Consider the following 24,104-nt stretch of genomic DNA (forward strand, 5'->3'; position numbering starts at 1 on the left):
ACGCTCCCGCGCACCCCCCCCTCCCTGCCTGACTGCGTGACGCAGCGAGTGAGGCTCTCCCTTTGAACTCTCCCTTTACTCACCCCCCTTACTTTTTTTTTACTTCTCCCGCTCTCTCGCCCCCCACCCTGACTAACCTCTCTCACCTTTATCCTTAGCTCTCGCTTTAAGTCTCTCCTAACTCTCTACCCCCACCACCCCTATAATTCTAATTGTTTTTGTCTAACCTCTCTCTTTAACTCTCTCTTAACTCTCTCCCCTATAGTTCTAATTGTTTTTGTCTAACCGCTCTCTTTAACTCTCTCTTAACTCTCTCCCCTATAATTCTAATTGTTTTTGTCTAACCTCTCTCTTTAACTCTCTCTTAACTCTCTCTCCTATAATTCTAATTGTTTTTGTCTAACCGCTCTCTTTAACTCTATCTTAACTCTCTCCCCTATAGTTCTAATTGTTTTTGTCTAACCGCTCTCTTTAACTCTCTCTTAACTCTCTCTCCTATAATTCTAATTGTTTTTGTCTAACCTCTCTCTTTAACTCTCTCTTAACTCTCTCCCCTATAGTTCTAATTGTTTTTGTCTAACCGCTCTCTTTAACTCTCTCTTAACTCTCTCCCCTATAATTCTAATTGTTTTTGTCTAACCGCTCTCTTTAACTCTCTCTTAACTCTCTCTCCTATAATTCTAATTGTTTTTGTCTAACCTCTCTCTTTAACTCTCTCTCTCTCTTAACTCTCTCTCTCCTATGACTCTAATTGTTTTTTTTCTAACCCTTAACTCTCTTCTAACTCTCTCATCCCTCTCTCCTATAACGGTAATCTTTCGGATCTCTCTCCTAACTCTCCCTTAACGCTCTCCCTCGCCTCTTAACTGGAGCAAAAAACTCTCCGTTCAGAGCCCTGTTCTCTCCCTTCTAACTAAACTCTTCCCTGAGCTCTCGTACTCTCCAAAACCCTCTCCACTGTCATCCCTCTCTTAGCTCTCCCCTAACTCTCTCCCTATATTCTCTCTCTCTCACTCTCTCTTTCTCCACACACTCCCCCCTCTCTGTCCTCCACACTCCCTCTCTCTTTCTCCCCCAGCCCCCTATATCTGTCTCTCTCCTTTCTTCCCCTCTCTACTCTCTCCCTTCTCCTTTCCTCTCTCTTTCTCTCCTCCCTCTCTCTCATATTCTCTCCCCCTGCCCTCTCTGTCTCTCTCCTTTCTTCCCCTATTTCTTTCCCACTCTCTGCCCCTCTCACTCTGTTTCACTCCTTCCTTCCCCTTCTTTCTTCACGCATCTCTAGTCAGAAATTTTGTGACGCAGATAACGAAATGGATTCTCCTCTCTCCCTCTCTTAAACTCTCCTGAACTCTCTCCACCCTTTCTCCGTTAACCCCCTCCCCCTTTTTCTCCGTCTCCACCTCGAACACTCCACCCCTCCCTCCCCTCCCCTCCCTCCCTCCCCCTCTCCCCGCCCGCCCCCCTCTCGCTCCACTCGGCACCGCACGTGTTTCATAAAACATTGCGGGGAGAGGCGCGGAGACGCAGAGAGAAGAGAGAGAGACTCTGAGAGACACTGAGAGAGAGAGACTCTTGAGAGACGGGGAGAGACAGAGAGAGACACACAGAGAGACTCAGAGAGATACTCAGAGATCCAGAGATAGACTGCGAGAGAGAGGGACTCTGAGAGAGAGAGAGAGACAGCGAGAGGAGGGACAGATAGAGAGAACGACAGAAATAATCGGGGAGACAGGCTCAGAGACTCATGGAGAGACACAGAGACACGCACACAGAGATATAGAGCATCAGATCTCGTACATAGACACAGAGAGATTAATTGAGAGACAGAGAGAAAGCTAGACACTGAGAGACACAGACAAACACAGAGAGACTCGGAGACACGGAGAGACACACAGAGACACACAGACACAGAGACGCATATACTTACACACAGAGAGACACGGATAGACACACACACAGATACTGAGAGACACAGAGAGACACACACGAACGCAGAGAGATACGGATAGACACACAGACACACACAGGGAGACTGAAAGACACACACAGACACACAACAGAGACACGGAGGCTTCTCTGAGTCCACTGATCATTAACGCAGCGGTGCGCAATTAGCGATGGAGTTGCACTGGAGGCGATCTAAGGGAGAGAGAGAGAGCTAAGGGAGAGTTAAGCGAGCGATAAAAATCTTAAAATCGAGTTGGAAAGAGAGAGAGCGAGAGAAAGTTAATGGCGCCGAGGGAGAGTTTAGAGAGTGAGCTGATGGAGATAGTAAGTTTAGAGAGGGATAAAGAGATGTTAGGGAGAGTTTATAGATAGTGTAGGCAAAGGTGGGAGCGTTAAAGGAGAATTTGGATAGAGTTAGGAGAGATTAGCGATATTTAATATAAAGATAATATCAAGACTAACATTAACTAGCTAACATTAACTATACTTACTAATCGACGATAATATATTAACAAGTATTACCAATTAAGATTAACATATCGACTCGCGTTGAAAATCAATGGTAACATAGTTACTAGGATTTATAATCATGGCAAATATTTTAACTAGCATTTCTAACCAAGGTTAGCAATAACTAGCAATTTTAATCAATTGTAATATATTATTTAACATTTAACAATACGGGATGGGATAAGCTATACTCTGTTAAGGTAACATCACTAACTATCATTAACTTCCACTATAACCAATGTTATCAATAACTACTACAAACTACCACTAACCAGTGTTAACTATCACTAACTACCAGTGTAACCGGTGTTAGCATCACTACCACTATAACCAGTGTAAACATCGCAAACTACCACGTAACTATCACTACCACTGTAACTACAACTTTAAATACCACTGTAACTAAATACCACTATTAACCTAAACTATTTACCAGCATCTGCAAGCCTGACCCCTATTTCTATCAAATCTGGTATGTATTAACGAGCATAACTACCACTTTACTGGCACCCTAGCAACCCTAACTTGCATTACTTATTAACACTATACTTTTTAAACTGGTAAACGTATCAATACTATTATTATCAAACTAGCATAACTACCATATAAACTACCATACTTACCATACTAACTAGCAATACTAGTATATCTCGCTTTGCTAAGACAAGCCTCCCGTATTAACGATCATTACCTATCCAGACTACCGTGTAAACTACCATTGCCTTCACATCCAATTCATTCGCTGGCGCTGCTCATCAATGCTACCGTTTCTATAACGGCTAACGCTCCTTATATTCGTCTATACTAGAGTTTCCGCACTCAAACTTTGGCCGTTTTTCATGCAGCCGATGGGCTGACCCGGGGTTCATTCATTCCGTCGATATCTACTTAGCCGTGCATGAGCTTCAGCGGATTTCGAAAAGAGGGAGGTGGGAGGGGAGGGGGTTGAGATGGGGGCGGCTGTGTTGAGTGGGGCGGAGTCAAGGGACAGGGTCCAGGTCACGTGTCCACTTACCTGTACACACCAGCATAGGGGTGCACTCACACATGGGCATATTCGTTAACACTGCACACGTATAATCACCCACCCACTTCCCTCAGTTGCTCATCTACTCTCCTATTCATTCCTTCACTCACACAACCATACATTCATTCAACCACTCCTTCACCCAATCACTCTTTCACATATTCAATTATTAATACGCCTGCCTACTAATTCACTCAAATACTCACCAGCTAGCTCATTCACCCACTCACCCAATAACCCACTCATTCATCCAATCGCCCACTCACTCACCGACTCACACACTTACCCACTCACACATTCACCCAATCGCGCACATAGTCGCTCACTTAATTACTCACTCGGCCACTCATTCACCCACCTACACAACCCACTCGCCCGCCCACAAGTTCACCCAATCATCTACGCACCTACTTACCCACTCGCTCACCACCCATGAGCCCCTAACGAGTCATGGATGCTCCCCGGGTGATGATGATGTTTGTCACAATCACCGTATTCCTCACCCACGTCTCCACAGCGGCCCAGGGGGAATGTCTGAGATTCAGGCTCAAATCTTCGTCCCCTCCTCCTCTCCCCGATGCTGGGCTGAGAGTAGCAGAGTCCCTGGGTGTAGAAAACTCTGAGGGACTGGGAGAGAAGTCCAAGAGACTGAAGATCGCTAGGGGATTAAGAGAGAAGGGGGAGTCGAAGAGTTTCAGAGAAAACCCTATTGGACCAGGAGAAGGGTCTGCTGAGGTCTCTAGGGAATTGAGAGCGAGTGGGGAGTCGAAGATGTTCATAGAAGATCCCCTAGAACTGAGAGAGGAGTCTGTGGGGTTTGAGATCTCTAGGGGATTGAGAGACAAGAGAAATATATTAGAAAGGAACTCTACACGATTAGAGAACCATTCATCATCATTATCATCTCCTTATTCTACTACCGGACTAAGCGAGGACCCTGAGGGACTAACAGATAGAGACACTGCTAGAGGATGGCAGGAAGCTCCCTGGCAATTGAAGAAAGTGTCGGTGAGGCCAAGGACCTCCCCCCGGACGATTCCGCAAGAATTTCTGGGGTTGCGAGGGGTGCCCAGGCCATTAGAGGAAGAGTTCGGGGCGCGGCGGACCGAACGTCGGAAGGGCATCACAGAACTTCCCGATGGACCCGTGGGGGGGCCTGCGATGTTCCCGAAGATACCAACAGTGGGGAGGAGGAGGACGAGGAGGAGGCCAGGCGGAAAACCGTGGAGGGGAACTTGGGGTAGTAGACATGAGAGATCAACCCAACGGGGTTCGCGCAAATCTCCTGATCCTCCTCCGATGGTGGCAGCCACTACCGGTTCCGCAGGGCCAATGCCCTCAGCATCTGTTTCCGGAGAATCTGGAGACTTCATGGGCCGGGTGAATCCTTCCACCACCAGTTTGAGGAGCCCTCCCACCGGCATGCCACGTGGTGGAGGGTCGGGGCCGCCACCGGCGATGAGGCAAGCGACGACGCGAGTGGGGGGCGAAGGCTCCCCTGAGGGAATGGGGAGGAGGTTGACGGGAGAGCACCGGGGCGTGGATGGCCACTCTGCCGCAGGACTGACGGGAGGCGCGGTCGGATTGACGGACTCCCCGGCAGGATTGGCGGAGGGACCTGTGGTGTTGGAAACGTCCTGGCGGAACTTCTTTAAGGGGATTGCGCGATTGAGGGAGTGGAGGAGGAGGATGGGATTAACCGTAGAATGGAGGAGAGGTGCGGACAACTCTCCTTCGAAAGGATTACAGGAAGACGCTTTGGGATCAACGAACTCCTCAGAGAGATTACCGCACGAGGCTGTGGAATTGAGAATACCTTCCCGGAACTTTTTCAAGGAAATTAAGAGTTCGAGAGAAAACAGGACGGAATTAATGGAAGAACGGAGGGGTGCGGATAACACTTCTTCAAAAGGATTAATGGAAGATGCTGCCGGATTAACGAACTCCTCAGAGAGATTGCCACAGGAGGCTGTGGGATTGGGAATACCTTTCCGGAACTTTTTCAAGGAAATTAAGAGGTCGAGAGAAAATAGGACAGGATTAACGGAAGACGCCATGAGAGCAACAAACTCCTCTGAGGGATTGACAGAGGAGCATAGGGGATTGGCCAAATCATCACGGAGCCTCTTGAAGGGACTCAGGCGGCCACTGTATCCTGCTGTGGGAGGGAAGACTTCCGCTGAGGGATTACTGCAGGAGCAAGAGGAGTCGGGAGATGATCGGGTACGGAAACGGAGGAGTCCGAAAGGTGAGTTCGGTCTGAGTGGACCTAGAGCTGTAACAGAGCCACACACTCATACCAACTCTCCCTATACCCTTAACATTACCACAAACATTACTAATACCCTACCACTACCCCTACCTCGACCGGTATCACTACCCATGTAAATATGACTATCCATCAAACTACACTGACATATACCCCTATCACTCTACCCCTACCACTCTACCCCTACCAGTTTACCCCTACCAGTTTACTCCTACCACTCTACCCCTACCACTCCACCCCTACCAGTTTACTCCTACTACTCTACCCTGACCAGTCTACCCCTACCACTCTACCCCTACCACTCTACCCCTACCACTCTTCCCCTACCACTCTACCCCTACCACTCTACCCTTACCACTCTACCCCTACCACTCTACCCCTGGCACTCTACCCCTACCACTCTACCCATACCACTCTACCTCTACCACTCTACCCCTACTCCCACTCTATGCCTACCACTCTATGCCTACCACTCTATGCCTATCACTCTACCCCTACCACTCTACCCGTACTACTCTACTCCTACCACTCTACCCCTACCACTCTACCCTACCACTCTACCCCTACCACTCTACCCCTACCACTCTACCTCTACCAGTCTACCCCTACCACTCTACCCCTACCACTCTACCCCTACCACTCTACCCCTACCACTCTACCCGTACCACTCTACCCCTACCACTCTACCCCTGCCACTCTACCCCTACCACTCTACCTCTACCACTCTACCCCTACTACTCTACCCCTACCACTCTACCCCTACCACTCTACCCCTACCACTCTATCCATACCACTCTACCCATACCACTCTACCCCTACTACCACTCTATGCCTACCACTCTATGCCTACCACTCTATGCTTACCACCCTACCCCTACCACTCTACCCGTACCACTCTACCCGTACCACTCTACCCCTACCACTCTACCCCTACCACTACCACTCTACCCCTACCACTCTACCCCTAGCACTCTACCCCTACCACTCTTCCCCTACCACTCTACCCCTACCACTCTACCCGTACCACTCTACCCCTACCACTCTACCCCTACCACTCTACCCCTACCACTCTACCCCTACCACTCTACCCCTACCACTCTACACCTACCACTCTACCCCTACCACTCTACCCCTACCACTCTACCCATACCACTCTACCTCTACCACTCTACCCCTACTCCCACTCTATGCCTACCACTCTATGCCTACCACTCTATGCCTACCACTCTATGCCTACCACTCTACCCCTACCACTCTACCCGTACCACTCTACCCCTACCACTCTACCCCTACCACTCTACCCCTACCACTCTACCCCTACCACTCTACCCCTACCACTCTACCCCTACTACCACTCTATGCCTACCACTCTATGCCTACCACTCTATGCTTACCACCCTACCCCTACCACTCTACCCGTACCACTCTACCCCTACCACTCTACCCCTACCACTACCACTCTACCCCTACCACTCTACCCCTACCACTCTACCCCTACCACTCTACCCCTACCACTCTACCCCTACCACTCTACCCCTACCACTCTACCCCTACCACTCTACCCCTACCACTCTACCCCTACCACTCTACCCCTACCACTCTACACCTACCACTCTACCCCTACCACTCTACCCCTACCACTCTACCCATACCACTATACCTCTACCACTCTACCCCTACTCCCACTCTATGCCTACCACTCTATGCCTACCACTCTATGCCTACCACTCTATGCCTACCAATCTACCCCTACCACTCTACCCCTACCACTCTACCCCTACCACTCTACCCCTGCCACTCTACCCCTGCCACTCTACCCCTACCACTCTACCCATACCACTCTACCTCTACCACTCTACCCCTACTCCCACTCTATGCCTACCACTCTATGCCTACCACTCTATGCCTACCACTCTATGCCTACCAATCTACCCCTACCACTCTACCCGTACCACTCTACCCCTACCACTCTACCCCTACCACTCTACCCCTACCACTCTACCCTACCACTCTACCCCTACCACTCTACCCCTATCACTCTACCCCTGCCACTCTACCTCTACCAGTCTAACCCTACCACTCTACCCCTACCACTCTACCCTTACCACTCTACACCTACCACTCTACCCCTACCACTCTACCCCTACCACTCTACCTCTGCCACTCTACCCCTACCACTCTACCTCTACCACTCTACCCCTACTACTCTACCCCTACCACTCTACCCCTACCAATCTACCCCTACCACTCTACCCATACCACTCTACCCCTACTACCACTCTATGCCTACCACACTATGCCTACCACTCTATGCCTACCACCCTACCCCTACCACTCTACCCGTACCACTCTACCCCTACCACTCTACCCCTACCACTCTACCACTACCACTCTACCCCTACCACTCTAGCCTGACCAGTCTACCCCTATAACTCTACCCCTACCACTTTACCCCTACAACTCTACCTTTACCACTCTACCCCTACCACTCTACCCCTGCCACTCTACCCCTACCACTCTACCTCTACCACTCTACCCCTACTACTCTACCCCTACCACTCTACCCCTACCACTCTACCCCTACCACTCTACCCATACCACTCTACCCCTACTACCACTCTATGCCTACCACACTATGCCTACCACCCTACCCCTACCACTCTACCCGTACCACTCTACCCCTACCACTCTACCCCTACCACTCTACCACTACCACTCTACCCCTACCACTCTAGCCTGACCAGTCTACCCCTATAACTCTACCCCTACCACTTTACCCCTACAACTCTACCTCTACCACTCTACCCCTACCACTCTACCCATACCACTCTACCCATACCACTCTACCCCTACTACCACTCTATGCCTACCACTCTACCCCTACCACTCTACCCTTACCACTCTACCCCTACCACTCAACCCCTACCACTCTACCTCTACCACTCTACCCCTACCACTCTACCTCTACCCCTCTACCCCTACCCCTCTACCCCCACCACTCAACCCCTACCACTCTACCCCCACCACTCTACCCCTAACACTACCAACTACCCCTACCACCACCGCAACGACTACTAACACTCCCCCCAGAACTACCCCTACAACTATCGATACCTCTATCACTACCACCAACCACCCTATCTCTGTGGAAGGCTAGGAGGTGAATCTGTCTTTTGTGGGGAGACAAAGGCAGCCGAGAAGGGGTGGATCTAGTCAAACCACCATCCCCTACCCTTTTGAATCACTCATAGGGTTCAGTGTTATTCACTGAGGCTCACATAGCCAGACCAAGCATCGCATAGGGTTCAGTGTTTATCACTGGGACTCACAGATCCATACTAAGGTATCAGCAGGGTCCAGTGTTAATGACTGAGGATCACTGAACCAGACTAAGGCTACCATAGGGTTCAGTGCTAATCACCGAGACCCAAAGTGCCAGACCGAGGCTCCCATAGGCTTGTATTAATCACTTTGGCTTGTAGAGCCTCAGTGATTAACACTCTCTCGCCACCTGGTGGATCATAATGGTGCGTTCACGGTATATTCACTAAGAAGGTGTCTACCCACCAAGTGATGTGAAATATTCTGATATTCTCTCAGGGTTCGAGAGATTGGTCACTTTACACTAAGTCTGAGTGAGTGGATGAATGGGTGAGTGGGTGTGTGTGTGAGTAGGTGATTGGGTTATTGCGTGGTTGAGTGAGTATGTGGATGAGTAGGTGGGTGGGTGAGTGGTTTTAAGTGGGTGAATGGGTGGATGGGTTGGTGAGTGAGTGGATGAGTGGGTGGGTGGGTGGGAGAGTGTGTGGGTGGGAGAGTGTGTAGGTGGATGATTGTGTGACTGGGTACGTTAGTGAGTTCGTGAGTGGGGGAGTGGGTTGGTAAGTGGGTGGATAGGTAAATGATTGGGTGAGTGCGTCTATGAGTGAGTAATTGGGTCAGTGTGTGAGTGAGTGGGTGAGTGGACGAGTGAGTGGGTGAGTGCGTGAATGTGTGTGTGAGTGGGTGAACGAGTGAGGGAGTGCGCGGGTGAGTGGGTTAGTGAGTGAGTGGTTGAGTGCGTGAATGAGTGGGTTGGTGAGTGGGTGAGTCGGTGAAATTAGATAATGGGTGAGTGGGCAGGTGAGTGTGTGGTTGGGTAAGTGGATGAATGAGTGGGTGACTTGGTGGGTGGGTGAGTGAGTTGGTGAGTGAGTTAGTGTGTGAATGGGTGAAAGAGTGAACGGGTGAGTATGTGAGTGGGTGAATGAGTTGGGGATTTAGTGGGGAAGTCAAGGGGTGACTAGGTGAGTGAGTTGGTGAGTGAGCATGTGAGTGGGTAATTGAGTGCGTAAGTGGGAAGTTGAGTGGGTGAGTGGTTGTGTGAGCTGGTGAATAAGTGGGTGATCGAGTGGGTGTGTGAGTGGGTTGGTGAGTGAGTTAGTGGGTGAGTTATTGGGTGAGTAAGTGGGTGAGTTAGTAAGTGAGTGGATGTGTGTGTGAGTGTTTGAATGACTGGGTGAGTGGGTTGATGAGTAAGTTAGTGGGTGAGTGAGTGAGTGAGTGTGTCTATGAGTGGGTTAGTGAGTGAGTGGGCGAGTGATTGCTTTCACGTAGCTGCGCGTGTGGGAATATGAATGTATGTGAGTGTGTGTGTGTATGGGTCCACCCTAACCCGCGTCATCCTTCTGCACAAACCGTGGCAGCATCAACAACAGATAGCGGAAGATACCCTAATGATGCACACATGGAAACGTTAAAAAGAGCAGTGGTGGTGTGACTGTGGTTTGTCCAGAACATAGACCGTACAATGTATGACGAAGCAATGCCCCGATCCACAAATACGAAGGAGGAGATTATGATGATTCACGACTCCGCTACTGCTCTGCCATCTACATCAGCAGCCGTACGAGAAGAAGAGACTTAGAGATACCCATAGAAATCCAGACTCGTAGAGACGCACAGGGACTCAGAGATCCATAGATACGCACAGAGACTCAGAGACCCATAGAGACGCACAGAGGTTCAGAGACCCATAGATACGCACAGATACTCAGAGACCCATAGAGACTCAGAGACCCATAGAGACTCACAGAGACTCAGAAACTCAGAGACTCAGAGACCCATAGATACCTCATAGAGATTCTTAGGTACCCACAGAGAGACCCACAGATATACATAGAGACTCAGACCGAGATACTCTTGTGGACCCAGGCTCAGAGACCCATAGAGATCCATGAACTCATAGAGACCCATAGACTAATGGAGACATCACAGCGATGATGATACACTAGTCCGCTACTCCTCGTGCGATTGTTTGGCCTGACCAACCTGAATGTGACGATGTTAGTTGTTGATCTGCATCTACATCAGCAGCCATACGACAAGCAGAAGATGAACAAATTAAGATATTAAGCATTCGTTCCCATCCACCCCTTTGTGGGCCGTGCCGGCCTTCACAGGTGCTGCTACTCGCTAACAGCACTTGCCCCAACAGTCTGTTAATTCTACTCCGGGGATCTTTATCTTTGCACACGTGTGTGTCTCTGTGTGTGTGTCTGTGTGCGGTCGTGTAGCGGTTAGCGCTACGCTGCGCTACAAATCCGGCGACCCAGATTCGATTCCGCTCACGGCCAACACCAGTGACGATTATTTGAACCGGACCTGGGCCTCCCCTAGGTCGACTCAGCCTCAAATGAGTACCTGGTGTGGTGTGCAGTAAACATCGTCACTGGGGAGACAAAGGCGGTCGGGCGTGGTGCTGGCCACCCACTCCCTCGTGTACCATTCCGGCCTTCATAGGTGCTCGCAAACAGCACTTGCCCCTACAGTCTGTTAAAGGCTGCACGTGGGATCTTTGTATTTGTCTTTTTGTGTGTTTGTAGGGTGGTGTGTGTGTGTGGTGGTTGTGAATGTGGGTGCATTTGGGCGCGACGGTGGCGAGATATAAACTACCTCGCCTGGTATGCAGGAGTTCGTGGGTTCGATGCCGACTCTGACGCCTGCTGCATATTTAGAATCAACGTCACGCGTTTAGAGCGTTCATCTGCTACTATAAATGTCCACGTGATGATGCTGATATCAGCTACTTCGTTGAGATATAATTTGTGATAGCCAGATCAGGGCTTCTGTTAAAGAGCTACATAGCTCAGTGGGACCTTACACCTGGTAAAAATAAAGTAAAAATCAGTTACGTTGAACGCCGTGTGATAAATTCTGGCTAATCGTCATGATAAAGCTGGTTGCCTTTGTTGTAATAACCAGCGAAACGGTCACAGTTACTCGAATTGTAAATGTTGGGTTGTGGGTTTAACTTTCCAACACACGCACACACAACCGGTTTAGTGCCGAAATAGCAACATGATCCATTGCAACGTATAGGACTACATTAAGCCCTCTCTTCCCTCTCTCTCTCTGTGGTCTTCGAACCTTGCTTGATAGGCCCACTAGCGATGACAATCACCTTTAACTCTCCTTAATACTCCCCAACGTCTATTTAAGACCAAAACACAGGACGAAGGAATGATTGACAACTCTGGGCTCATCGCCAGAGGAGGCTGGTTGTTGTAATCACCAGCATAACTGTCACTGTTACTCGAATTGTCCATAATACAGGAGGTTTTAGGGGTTAGATCGCGTAAATATATAAATGTCGTTAAACCCGACACCACCCGACATAGCCAATTAGTAAGGTTTGTCACGTAAACAGAACGTGTCAATTCATTACTAGTACAGCACAAACCACAGCATTCTACAACACACCGGTGTGCTGGACTAGTAATGAATTAGCGCGTTCTGTTTACGTGACAAACCTTACCAATTGGCTGTGTCGGGTGGTGGCGGGTTTAACGACACATTTCTATATTTCCGCGATCTAACCCAAAAAACCTGTATTATGGATGATATTGGTCGCAAAAGCCCACGTGTTATACTCGAATTGTAAATATTGTGATGTGGGTATAACTCTCCAACACACACACACACAACAACCAGTTTCGTGCTGAAGTAGAAGCATTGTGACGTCTATGACTACATCAAGCCCTCTGTGTGGTCTTCGCACGTTGATTGGCCCACTCGTGATGACAATCACCTTTAACTCTCCCCACCGTCTATTTAAAATCGACACAGGAGGAGGATTTCTCCACAGTTCTGGGCTCATCGCCGGCAGTGCCAGATGATCCCAGTAGCAAAAGTAGCTACATATGCTACGGGCCCCGCACTTTCAAGGGCCCGGCACTAAATGCTTTCAAGCTATCAATTCCGGTTCAGTGATTCTGCACTTGCTCTATTACTATAGTACTATACCGCCTTCAACTGTTATGAACGACTGGGTGTTTAAAGTTAGCGATTTGTCCTATTAACTGGCTGTATAGCAAATGAAAAAATACAATTATTTTACTGTGCAAGTAAAAAATTGTGTTTTAATATTTGTGTTTATTTATTTAGGGCCCCTTCATAACATTTTCTACAGGCCCCGCACCAGAGGTCGCAAACGGGTTTTAATTCCTTACCCGTACCCGTACCCGGCCGCACCAGGGTCGCAAACAGGTACCCGTACCCGGCCGGGTAGTACCCTAGAGATGTCTGAGACCAAGGTCTTTATTTATATAGAAGATCATTTTTCATGCCAAGTATTTGCTGCTGATGTATTCTGTACTAGATTCTTGATGAAAAGCCGCGATATACCTGGAATAATTAACATGATTATTATTATGACTATTAAAATAATTGGCTACGCTTTGTTTTACGTGACGCAAACCCCTTAACGAATTGAATGGTGGTGGGTTTAGCGACGACACATAATTTATATTCTGCGCGATCTAACCTAAACGTACAAAAAAATGTACAAAACTCTTTATTACGTTTAACTTAGTCTACAACAGCGAATTAAGACGTCAAGCATCCGTCGTTATATGTCTAATAGATGAGCTTTTTTGGGGTTAGATCGCGTAAATATGAATGCGTCGTTAAACCCGCCACTGCCCGACACAGCCAATTAGTCAGCTGGTTTATCACGTAAACAAATCGTGCCAATTAGTTACTAGTTCAGCACTAAACCGGTTGTTGTGTGTTGGAGAGTAAACCCGCTGCAACATTTTTAATTGGAGTAGCCATGATGTTCACCAGTAATTACAACCAGCAGCATCATCAGGCAACAGCCACGAAGTTGTGGAGAAACCCTCCTCCTCTTCTTGGTTCTTTCGGTAAAGAACACGTAGAATGGAAATAATAAAATAATAAAAATAAAAAATCATCAAATAATTCTCACGACGTTTCGACTCTGTCTTCTCGACAGACCTGTTCTTCACCTGAGGACGGCTGGTTGCGTTGTGGCCGAAACGTCGTGAGAATTATTTTATTATGTTTTAGTTTTATTTCCATTCTACGTGACTTTACCGAAAGAACCAAGAAGATGAATCCCTGCAGTCACGAAAGCTTTAAATCGAAATTTAAATCCTCCTCCTGTTTCGGTCTTAAATAGACACGGGCTGGAGTAATTGTGATGTCGTCACTCGTGAGACAATCAGGTGCGAAGGTCAGAGGGGGGTTAATGTGTTCATATAAATTATAATGGGTGTCCAATACCGTTTGGGTTAATCATACCTGTCATACCTTTATCAGTGCCTACAGACCAATTCAGACCGTATTGGTCAAGCCATGTCCTTATACATCTACAAAGTCCCATCACAAGGGAGGAACACAAACAAATAGGCACATTTTTTCTTATATATGTTTTTGCCCATATTGAATCGGCTGTACGCCGTTTGGACCTGAAAGCTCAATTTCCATGTACGATAATATGGGGTAAACCGTATGGTTTGACAGATTTTGGTTATTCAAAGGGTAATCAACAGACATTATGCATGTATAATGTCTGTTGTTTGCTCGCAGCTTTTTTATGTCGCCCTTCTCACGGCGTGAACTCGAGGCCTAGGCCTCAGACGTCTGCCCCTCGCATAGGCCCTAGTCCCCAGGGTGCACGTAGACGTTAAACGTGAATTACATTGCAATCGTAAAATTTGCGAGTAAAATTATCTACATTTTTATTTCGTTAATTACTGAGCACGTTGTGAATATAACGTCGTCCGATTGATTGACTCAGTACTTTAATAATGGGCGGCTTATTGTAGCTACGTTTTAAATGGATCAGGTCGTGGTGGCGTGTACGTTTTTAAGTTAAATGTTGAGTTTCATTAACTTACATTACATTTTTATTTAAACCTTTCGTGACTGCAGAGATTCATATTCTTGGTTCTTTCGGTAAAGTCACGTAGAAGGGAAATACAATTTTATTGTTTAATATTTTTATAATTTTATTATTTCCCTTCTACGTGAAGAATATAACGTACATTAGTTACATTAACTTAACTAAAACGTAAACTATGATCAAGTTACGTTAACTTACATCAGTTACATTAACTTCATTAAAAACTTACATTTGGGGCGCCGCTAGTCGCGAGGGGATGTTATATTCCTCGCCTGATATGCACGAGGTCGTGGGTTCGGTCCCGATCCAGACATTGCCTGCTGCTGCTGTATATTTGGGGTTTGTATGTTCACTCTCCCCGTGGTGCTTGCGTGGACTCCCCATGAGTGATGGCGCAGTTGTGGAGAGAGCAGAGAAGTTTCTGTACCTGGGCAGTGTGCTTATGACCAACTCCGTTTTGGCAGGTGAGGTCTCACTCTGAATCAGTCGAGCGGCATTATATTCTCATCAGCAGCGTAGCGCTGTATAGAAGCTACCAGGTCTGTCGCTCCACATGAAGCGTCATGTCTTCTCAGCCAAACTTATACCCACCCTTCTCGATGTTTGCGAAACGTGGACCCTTCTAATGGAACATCTGCGCCTACAATCCTGGTTGAAACCAGGCTAGATTTTTTGAGCCCTGGACACATTCCCATCAGTGAGCTCCCCCGGCAGGCAAGGCTGCGTTGGCTGGGTCATGTAGCCCGCATGCCCAGCCAACGCATTCCCAAGCAGCTTCGGTTTGGCCGAATAGAGGGTGCTAAACGAGCGCGGCACAGGCTAGTGAAGAGATGGAGTGATGTGGTCTAAGAGGATGTGGAGCTGAGCGGACTTGCCGATGACTGGTACCAGCGGTGTTAAAATCAGCCTCTGTAGAGGAGCCTCGTGAAGGAAGCTACTGGGCAGTCGGAGGCAAGAGCCCTCCAGCAACAGTGGAGGGCAGAGGAGTGACACAACAACGAGCGGAGTGCCGGGCAGATACAATTATGCAAGTTGTTATCGGGGCGCCATGGTGGCGAGATATTTATTACCTCACCTGGTATACAGATGGTCGTGAGCTCGATTCCGACCCTGACGCCTGCTATATATTTGGAGTTTGCGTCTCTCTTTCTATCCCTGTTGCCACGTGGCTTTTTCTCCGGGTCCTCCAGTTTGTCCCTCCACGTTTAGAATCAATGGCAAGCGTTTATAGTATTTGGTTGATATACATTTCTAAATGATTATCCACTTTGTTGAGCTACACAGGTTAGTGGGGCCTGTACCTGATAAATTAACAACTTTTTTTATTTTTAGTTTATCTCATTTAGTCAACCCATGGCCCCTAGGACCACTTCACGTGGCCTCGGAGTGCACCTAGCCTGACACAAGTACCGTGGTGATGTCACCGACAGTGGTGAATGACGGCTGTTGTTGTTGAGTGGGTGATAGAGTGGGGAGCGGTCGTGGAGTGCTTTGTGTGCTGTACTACGAACTTGGATGAGTAGGTGGGTGGACAGGTGAGTGGAGGAGTGAATAGGTGAGTGAGTGGGTGAATGAGTGAGTGGTTAAATGATTGAGTGAGTGGATGAGTGGGAGGGTGAATGAGTGGGCGAATGAGTGTGTGAATTAGTGGGTGAGTGAGTGGGTGAATAAGTGGGTGAATACGTGAGTGCTTGCGTAAGTGAGTGAGTGGATGGGTTGGTGAATGAGTGAGTGGTTTAGTGAGTGGGTGAATTAATGAATGCGTAGGTGAGTGGGTGAGTGGTTTGCTTGAGTGAGCGGGTGAGTGAATGAATGGGTTCGTGAATGATTGGGTGGTTCAGGGACTGGGTGGGTAAGTACGTGGATAGGTTGGTGAATGAGTGAGTGGGTAAATGAGTGAGTGGGTGAATGACTGAGTGGGTGCATGAGTGAGTGATTGGGTGAGTGAGTGAGTGAGTGGGTGAATGAGTGATTGAGTGGGTGATTGAATGAGTAAGTGAGTGAATGAGTGAGTGGATGAATGAGTGAGTGAGTTGGTGAATGAGTGCGTGAATGAGTGCGTGAATGAGTGGGTGATCCCATCTCTCTCTCCTCTGACTCCTTTCTCCCTTCCTCCCCCTCCCCCCCCCCCGCCAACCCACCTCCCCCATCAGAGGAAGACAAAGGCGGTCGCAAGAAGCCGGGGGGGAAGGGGGGTCGAGGCAACAACAATAACAACAACGAGAACAACAAGAAACAGAAGAGGAAGAAGACGGGGGAGGTGGGGGTGGTCTCCGAGGTGTCCCCCACGGGACCGCCCACCTCGGCCCCGGCCATGCGAGCGAAGTGGCGGCCCCTGGTGGCCGTGCTGGAGGGCGAGAAGGTGGTGCTCAAGGTGGGCGGACGTTTCGGGACCAGGGGCCTTTTTCAGGACCACGTGGTTCTGCTGCTGCTGCTGTTGTTGTTATTACCCGAGTTCAATTCCCGCTCACGGCCACCAATACTGGTGACAGCGATGATCTGACCGGACCTGAGCCTCCTCCCCCGAGGTCGACTCAGCCTCAAATGAGTTCCCTGGTGCTGTGGTTTGTCGTGAACATCGCCACTGGGGGAGACAAAGGTGGCCGGGGCGTGGCGTTGGCCACCCACCCCCTCTGTGTGTGCCACAATGCCGGCCTTCAAAGGGTGCTGCTACTCGCTACTAACAGCACTTGACCCAACAGTCTGTTAACAGGCTACATGGGGAATTTTGTTGTTATCTTTATTTGGTGCTCAAGGTGAGCAGACGTTTCGGGCACACGCGCCTTCTTCAGGAACACGTGTTGTTGTTGTGACCACTAAAAGATAAACCATAAAATGTTTTCATCTCACCAGGTGTAAGCCCCCGCACCCCCCCCCCCCCCCCCCCCCCACTGAGCTGTGTAGCTCTTCTTTCAGAAGCGACCACCTGGCCATCACAAATGATAGCAACTCAAGCAAGTTCGAGTTAATATCACATTTACACGTGATATTATCATCACGTGGAAATGTATGGCAGCATAATAATCTAAATAATCTCAATTTGTAGATCTGTTTGTTGTTGTTGTGTTCAGTTTGTTATCATTCCCCCGCAACTACGATTATCACGGTGGGCTACGTACGGTTTGAAGAAGTTCAACATAACACACTACTATACCCTACATTACACTACTATACACTACACTATACACTACACTACTATACACTCCACTGCTATACACTGCCTCCGATTAGCACGAGTGGCTACATAAGGTGCGACAAAGGTTCAACATGCATACATACGTACATACAATGCAGGTTTATAAATGCACTTGTCCCTACAGCCTGCATGGGCTACATGGGGAAACTGTATCTGTGCCTGTGTCTCCGTGTCAGTGCCAGGCATCTGGAAGCCCCGAGTACATGTGGCTCCTGAACGGGGTGCGCCTGAAGAAGGGGAAGGGAGTGCGGATCAACACCAAGAAGTGAGTGGGTGGGCGAGTGGTGGGTGAGTGAGTGGGTGGTGGGTGAGTGGGTGAGTGAGTGGGTGAGTGGTTGAGTGAGTGAGTGGGTGAGTGGGTGGTGGGTGAGTGGGTGGGTGGGTGTGTGGGTGAGTGAGTGAGTGAGTTGGTGAGTGAGTGGGTGAGTGGTTGAGTGAGTGGATGAGTGAGTGGGTGAGTGAGTGAGTGAGTGCGTGGTGGGTGAGTGGGTAAGTGAGTGAGTGGTTGAGTGAGTGGGTGAGTGGGTGGTGGGTGAGTGAGTGAGTGAGTGGGTGAGTGGGTGAGTGAGTGGGTGAGTGAATGAGTGGTGGGTGAGTGGGTAAGTGAGTGAGTGGGTGGTGGGTGAGTGGGTGAGTGAATGGGTGAGTGGTTGAGTGAGTGAGTGGGTGAGTGAGTGGGTGAGTGGGTGGTGGGTGAGTGGGTGAGTGGGTGGATGTGTGGGTGTGTGGGTGAGTGAGTGGGTGGTGGGTGAGTGGGTGAGTGAGTGGGTGAGTGGTTGAGTGGTTGAGTGAGTGCGTGGTGGGTGAGTGGGTGAGTGGGTGAGTGTGTGGGTGTGTGGGTTGTTGAGTGAGTGAGTGGGTAAGTGAGTGAGTGGGTGGTGGGTGAGTAGATGAGTGGGTGGGTAAGTGATTGAGTGAGTGGGGGGGGGGCGAGTAGCTGGGTGGGTGGGTGAGTAAGGAGTAAGTGGGTGGGTGAGTGTATGAGTGGGTGGGTGATTGAGTGGCTGGTTGGGTGGGTGAGTGAGTGAACAAGCCAGCACTTGCCCCAGTAGCCTGCGTGGACTGAGCTGTGTCCTTACCCTGTAGAGGGATTTCCCGACTCACGATCTCCCGGGCCGGCAGCCTGCACTCGGGCTCGCTGTCCTGCCAAGCATCCAACAGCCTGGGAACCACCACCATCACCACCACCGTCAGCGTGACGAGTAAGCCATGATACCCACTCTTTACCCCACCACCACGTGACTCGTCTGCCAATCACAGGTCCAGCTGCCGCGATGGGAGATAGAAGACCGTGTGTGCGTCTGCGTTTGTGTGGGGAGCGGTGGTGTCGCAGTTGGGCTCGCTGCGCTGCGAACCCGACTGTGACCCTAGTTCGATACCTGCTCACGCCCACCACCACCAGCGATAGCTATTATCTGAACTGGTCCTGGGCCTCCCCCGAGGTCGGCTCAGCCTCAAATGAGTACATGCTGCGGTGTGCAGTAAGCATCGCCACTGGGGAGACAAAGGCGGCCGGGCGTAGTGCTGGCCACCCACCCCCTCGTGTGCCACAGTGCCGGGCTTCATAGGTGCTACTCGCTAACAGCACTTGCCCCGAAAGTCTGTTAAGTCTATATGGGAGATCTGTGTCTTCGTGCGTGTGTGTGTGTGTGTATTTAGGTCGACTCAGACTAAAACGAGTTACCTGCTGCATATGTTTGTGCGTGCTAATATGATGATAACCAGATAACCTTTGTTCATATGGAGGAATCCGATAAGCTGTAAAGCTCTTGTTCACACATCTCCAGAGAGACAAAGGCGGTCTGGCGAGGTGCTTCCTACCACTCCCCCCACTCAGCCAGCGGGGCGCTGCTGCTCGCTAACAGCACTTGCCCCAATGGTGCGTTTGGGCTACACGTGGGAGCTTTGTCTTTGTGTGTTTGGGTGGTAGGTAAATGGTTAGGTGAGTGGATGGGAGGGTGAGTGAGTGGGTGGGTGGGTGAGTGGCTGGGTGAGTAGGAGAGAGACAGGAGGATAGAGGGAGAATATAGATTGAGGGAGAGAGAGTGTGTGTGTGGATGTGAGAGAGGGAGAGAGAGACAGGGGAGAGAAGGGAGGGAGGGAGGTTGAAGAAAGGGAGAGAAGGGGAGAGCTAGAATACAGATTGAGATATAGATGAGGAGAGAGGGAGGAGAGATATTGAGAGAGGGTGTGGATGAGATAGAGAGGGGGCGGTGGCGGGATAGAGAGAGAGAGAGAAAATAAAAGAATACAAAAGAAAGAAAAGAAGTAATAAAAAAAAGGAGAGAGATTGAGAGAGGGGATAAAGGAGAGGGAGAGAGGGGGAGGAAGGGAGAGGTTGGGAGAGAGGAAGAGAGAGAATATAGATTGAGATAGAGAGAGTAAGCCTTTGACTTTTAAACAACGTTATTGCCACCAGCAGCAACATCACTGGAGGCGATTCCGATATGAAATACACAGTCACCAGCAAACAAATAAACGCTATAAATCCACGCGCTGTGGCGCTAAATGCACTGCGCACAACATGACATAAAAGTCACGTGGTGTTGGTGGTGGTGGTGGTGGTGGTCATCGCGCACACCACGGTGACGAGCGAGCGCTTCAGAAGGTGAACACGAGGGTGCCGTCCACGCTGGTACAGAGGGCTTTTCCAGCTCCCCAGCGTTCGAAGAAGACGTGCACATCACCGACATGTGTGTGGTATGCGTGCTCCAGCCTGAGCTGCGCCTTAAGCAGGCTCTTGAACACTGGAAGCACAGAGCAGCCGTCAGTGTCACCTTTCAGCATATTTTTCCTCGTTCTGTACACCGCCATCTTCGCCTAAGCACAGGCGAAGTTGGCGAGGTCATGGCGCTTGTTAGCCAGGTAAGGCACCCCATATATGAAGCTGCTGTTGTTTCCTGAAGATGTTCCCCAAAAGGCAAACATTGATTTGAGCCGCTGGCAGCGGAAATACTGGTGGGGCACATCCTCCCTAGCACCACCATCCCCCGGCGCCTCCAGCTTCAGGCGCAGCTCCTTCATGGTGCAGAGCACGTCCCGCAGCAGCTTCTCCCCAGCGAGCATGGAGCGGAGTCCCGCGGTGCTGCCGATCTCAGCTGCGGTCTTCCACTTGGGCTGGTGGGCTTGCACGAGGTGGAAGACTGTCCGCTGCCCTGCTGATGTGAGACGTAGAGCCAGGGTCCTCTCTCCTCTGATCCCCTGGAAGAGGCCGTTGCAGAACAAGGGCTCGTTTAGGAACTGTACGAGGTCGTAGGGCGCGCGCGTTCTGCTCCATTCGAAGTTCCGCCACGCGTCCAAGAGGCTGAATGCCATGAGCCTGAAACTCATGACCCTGGCGGTGACGTCCACCAGACCCTGGCCACCCTCGCCCACTGGCAGGCAGAGAACGCCCGGCCTGAGCCAGTGTTTCCCATGCCAGACGAAGTGCGCGAGTGAGCGGTTGACTTTGGTGAGTAGCCAAGCAGGAGCCTGGAGGGGCTTGGTCTTGTGCCACAGCACGGATACTGCCAGGGTGTTAGCAACGAGCACTCGGCCCCTAAATGTCATCTGCGGAGCGAGGCGTGCCCATGAAGGTAATTTAGCCTCGATTGTATCGGCCAGCTTGGTCCAGTTCAGAGCGACGTGTGGTTTCCCCAGGTAAACCCCCAGGTACTTGACTCCATCGTCCCGCCAACTGACTTCTCCTGGGAGGAGCACAGAGCGACCGCCGCCTCGCGACCCCAAACACAGGGCCTCGCACTTGGCCCAGTTACCCTGGCAGAGGAGGCTTTCTCTTACACTGCAACTGCCTGGCAGAGCACGGAGACGCCATGCACGTCGTTGAGCACGACGCATATGTCGTCTGCGTAAGCCGAGAGCTTGACAACCACGTTTTCAGGTCCCCGGACTTTAAGGCCAGACAGTTTGTCTCAGGTAGCGTAGCAGTGGCTCAATGGACAGGGTGTACAGCAGCCCCGAGAGGGTGCAACCCTGTCTGACCCCCCCCCCCCCCACCCCCCGTCACAGGGAAAGGGGCGCCGAGCCGCTGGTTTATCTTCAAGAGGCTGGATGTGCACATGTAGAGGAGCCTAACGTGCGATATGAAGGCCTGGCCGAAGCCGAGCGATGTTAGGAGTTTGTCTAAGTACTCGTGGCGCACCCTGTCAAATGGCCTTCTCCGCATCAAAGAAGAGGAGGCCTAAGTCCATGTTGTATCCTTCTGCAAGAGAGATTATGTCTCTGACCGTACCGATGTTGTCGTATATGCACCATCCAAGGATGCAATATGACTGTTCCGGCAGGATCAGCTGACCCAGCACTGTCTTGAGACGGTTTGCCAGCATCTTGGAGAAGATTTTGTAGTCAGCGCACAAGAGGGACACGGGTCGCCAATTCTCGATGAGGCGCAGGTCCCCCGGGTAGCAGGGAGACCACCGCTCTCCTGCAGCTCTGTGGGAGTTCACCCTTCTGCAGGCTCTCCATCAACAAATGTAGAAGTGGAGGGCCAAGCTCATCCCAGAAGGCCGCATAAACTCAACCGCCAGGCCGTCAATTACCAGCTGCGAGCCCTTTCACAGCGATGTGGAGCTCCTGCAGGGTGACGGGGCTGTCCAGACGATCCCGCTCGGGAAGTCCTAAGGTAGGGCCCCCGTCCAGTAGCTCCTGGACAGGCTCGTCGTGTATAGTTTTGGCAGCGAAAAGTTGTGAGTAGAAATCCGTAGCGGTCTTGGTGATCTCGCTCTCAGATGTTGCTGTTTGTCCATCTGGGGTTCGCAAACTGGAAATTCTTGTGGTGTTGGCCGGTGCTTTGTTTAAGCGGAAGACAGACTTAGAGGGAGAGTCCATCTGCGACAGGTGCTGCATCTTTTTGCACACAAAAGCACGATGTGCCTGCTCGTCCGTGATGGACCTGAAAAGCCACTGCTTCTCCAGTAGCGTCTCACCCTGCTGCGTGTCGTGGGATGAGCTCAGCTCTGCCTCTAGTGCCAGCAGCTCGTTCTGCAGTTGGCGCACCACCTCGTTCTTGGCGGCGGCGTGCTGGCTCATGAACTGCTGACAGAGAGCCCTGACCTGCGCCTTTGTGTTGACCCACCATAGCTGGTGGGAGCTGAAGCTTCCTTTGGCAGGCAGCCACTGAGCCCAAAATGCTTTGAAGGTTTCTCTGAAGTTGATGTCATCAAGCAGCACGTTTAGTCTCCAGTAGGCGCTGTGCTGCTCCGCTCTGGGAATTTGCAGCAGCACAGAGACCAGGTGGTGATCGGAAAAACCGGAGGGTACGATTTTACTGTCCCCGAGCAGGTTAACGCTGCTGGCGTTGACGTACAATTGGTCGAGCCTGGCAAGGCTTATCCTGCCTTGAGAGCCGCAGCGGCACCAAGAGTACTGCCGCTGGGCTGGATGCTGTAGTCACCACACGTCATGCAGATCCAGTCTCCGCACGAGGTCGGCTAGCGGCGGTGTTGCGGTCGAGAGCTGGGTCGAGGGTGCATTTGAAATCTCCCCCCACGACGGTGAGCAGCGTCATCCTCGCCATCTGTCGCGAGTGCATCCCGCAGCGTGACAGAGAAGAGCTTCCTCTCGGGGTCCTTGATCGGCACGTACACGTTAAAGCACCTGAGGTAGGATTTATTCAGGACGAATTCGACAGCAATCAAGTGACCTTTGACGATTTCTTTGAAGGAGACATTCTCTGGTGCAAACCGCGAACTGAGCACAATCGCCACGCCGGCGAGGTTGTCCTCGGCATGGCTGTAGAAGGCCCAGCTGCCTAGAAAAGGCTGGCGTTGGGCCTCCAGAGTGGTGTTGAGGTGAGTTTCCTGGAGGAGAGTCACATCTGTTTTGTGTTCCCTGACAAAGCGGCAGATCTGGTCCCACCTCTTGTCACTGCGAGCGCTATTACAGTTCAGACTAGCAACCTTAATAGATGAAGCCATCATGTATTTGTGTGGTGGTGGCAGTGTTAACGGTAGTTGCCGGTGGCTGGGTT

General features: G+C 50.5%; 1 protein-coding gene across 1 annotated transcript in view; it reads left to right on the top strand.

Annotated features, from left to right (window-relative positions):
* The first annotated feature begins 1,518 nt into the window (after nucleotides 1–1,518).
* LOC133359658 (proline-rich protein 12-like) overlaps nucleotides 1,519–24,104 on the top strand; it is a 55,067-nt gene continuing 32,481 nt past the window's right edge. Inside the window, exons 1-4 of the mRNA XM_061578141.1 lie at nucleotides 1,519–5,732; nucleotides 17,094–17,314; nucleotides 18,313–18,401; nucleotides 19,223–19,338. Of these exons, the coding sequence (XP_061434125.1) occupies nucleotides 3,935–5,732; nucleotides 17,094–17,314; nucleotides 18,313–18,401; nucleotides 19,223–19,338 (2,224 nt within the window). The 5' untranslated portion in view covers nucleotides 1,519–3,934. The remainder of the gene's footprint in view (nucleotides 5,733–17,093; nucleotides 17,315–18,312; nucleotides 18,402–19,222; nucleotides 19,339–24,104) is intronic.

This window comes from Lethenteron reissneri, chromosome 65 (genome assembly GCF_015708825.2).
Source record: "Lethenteron reissneri isolate LAM-NWPU_2019-01 chromosome 65, ASM1570882v1, whole genome shotgun sequence".
In the NCBI taxonomy this organism is placed as follows: Eukaryota; Metazoa; Chordata; class Hyperoartia; order Petromyzontiformes; family Petromyzontidae; genus Lethenteron; species Lethenteron reissneri.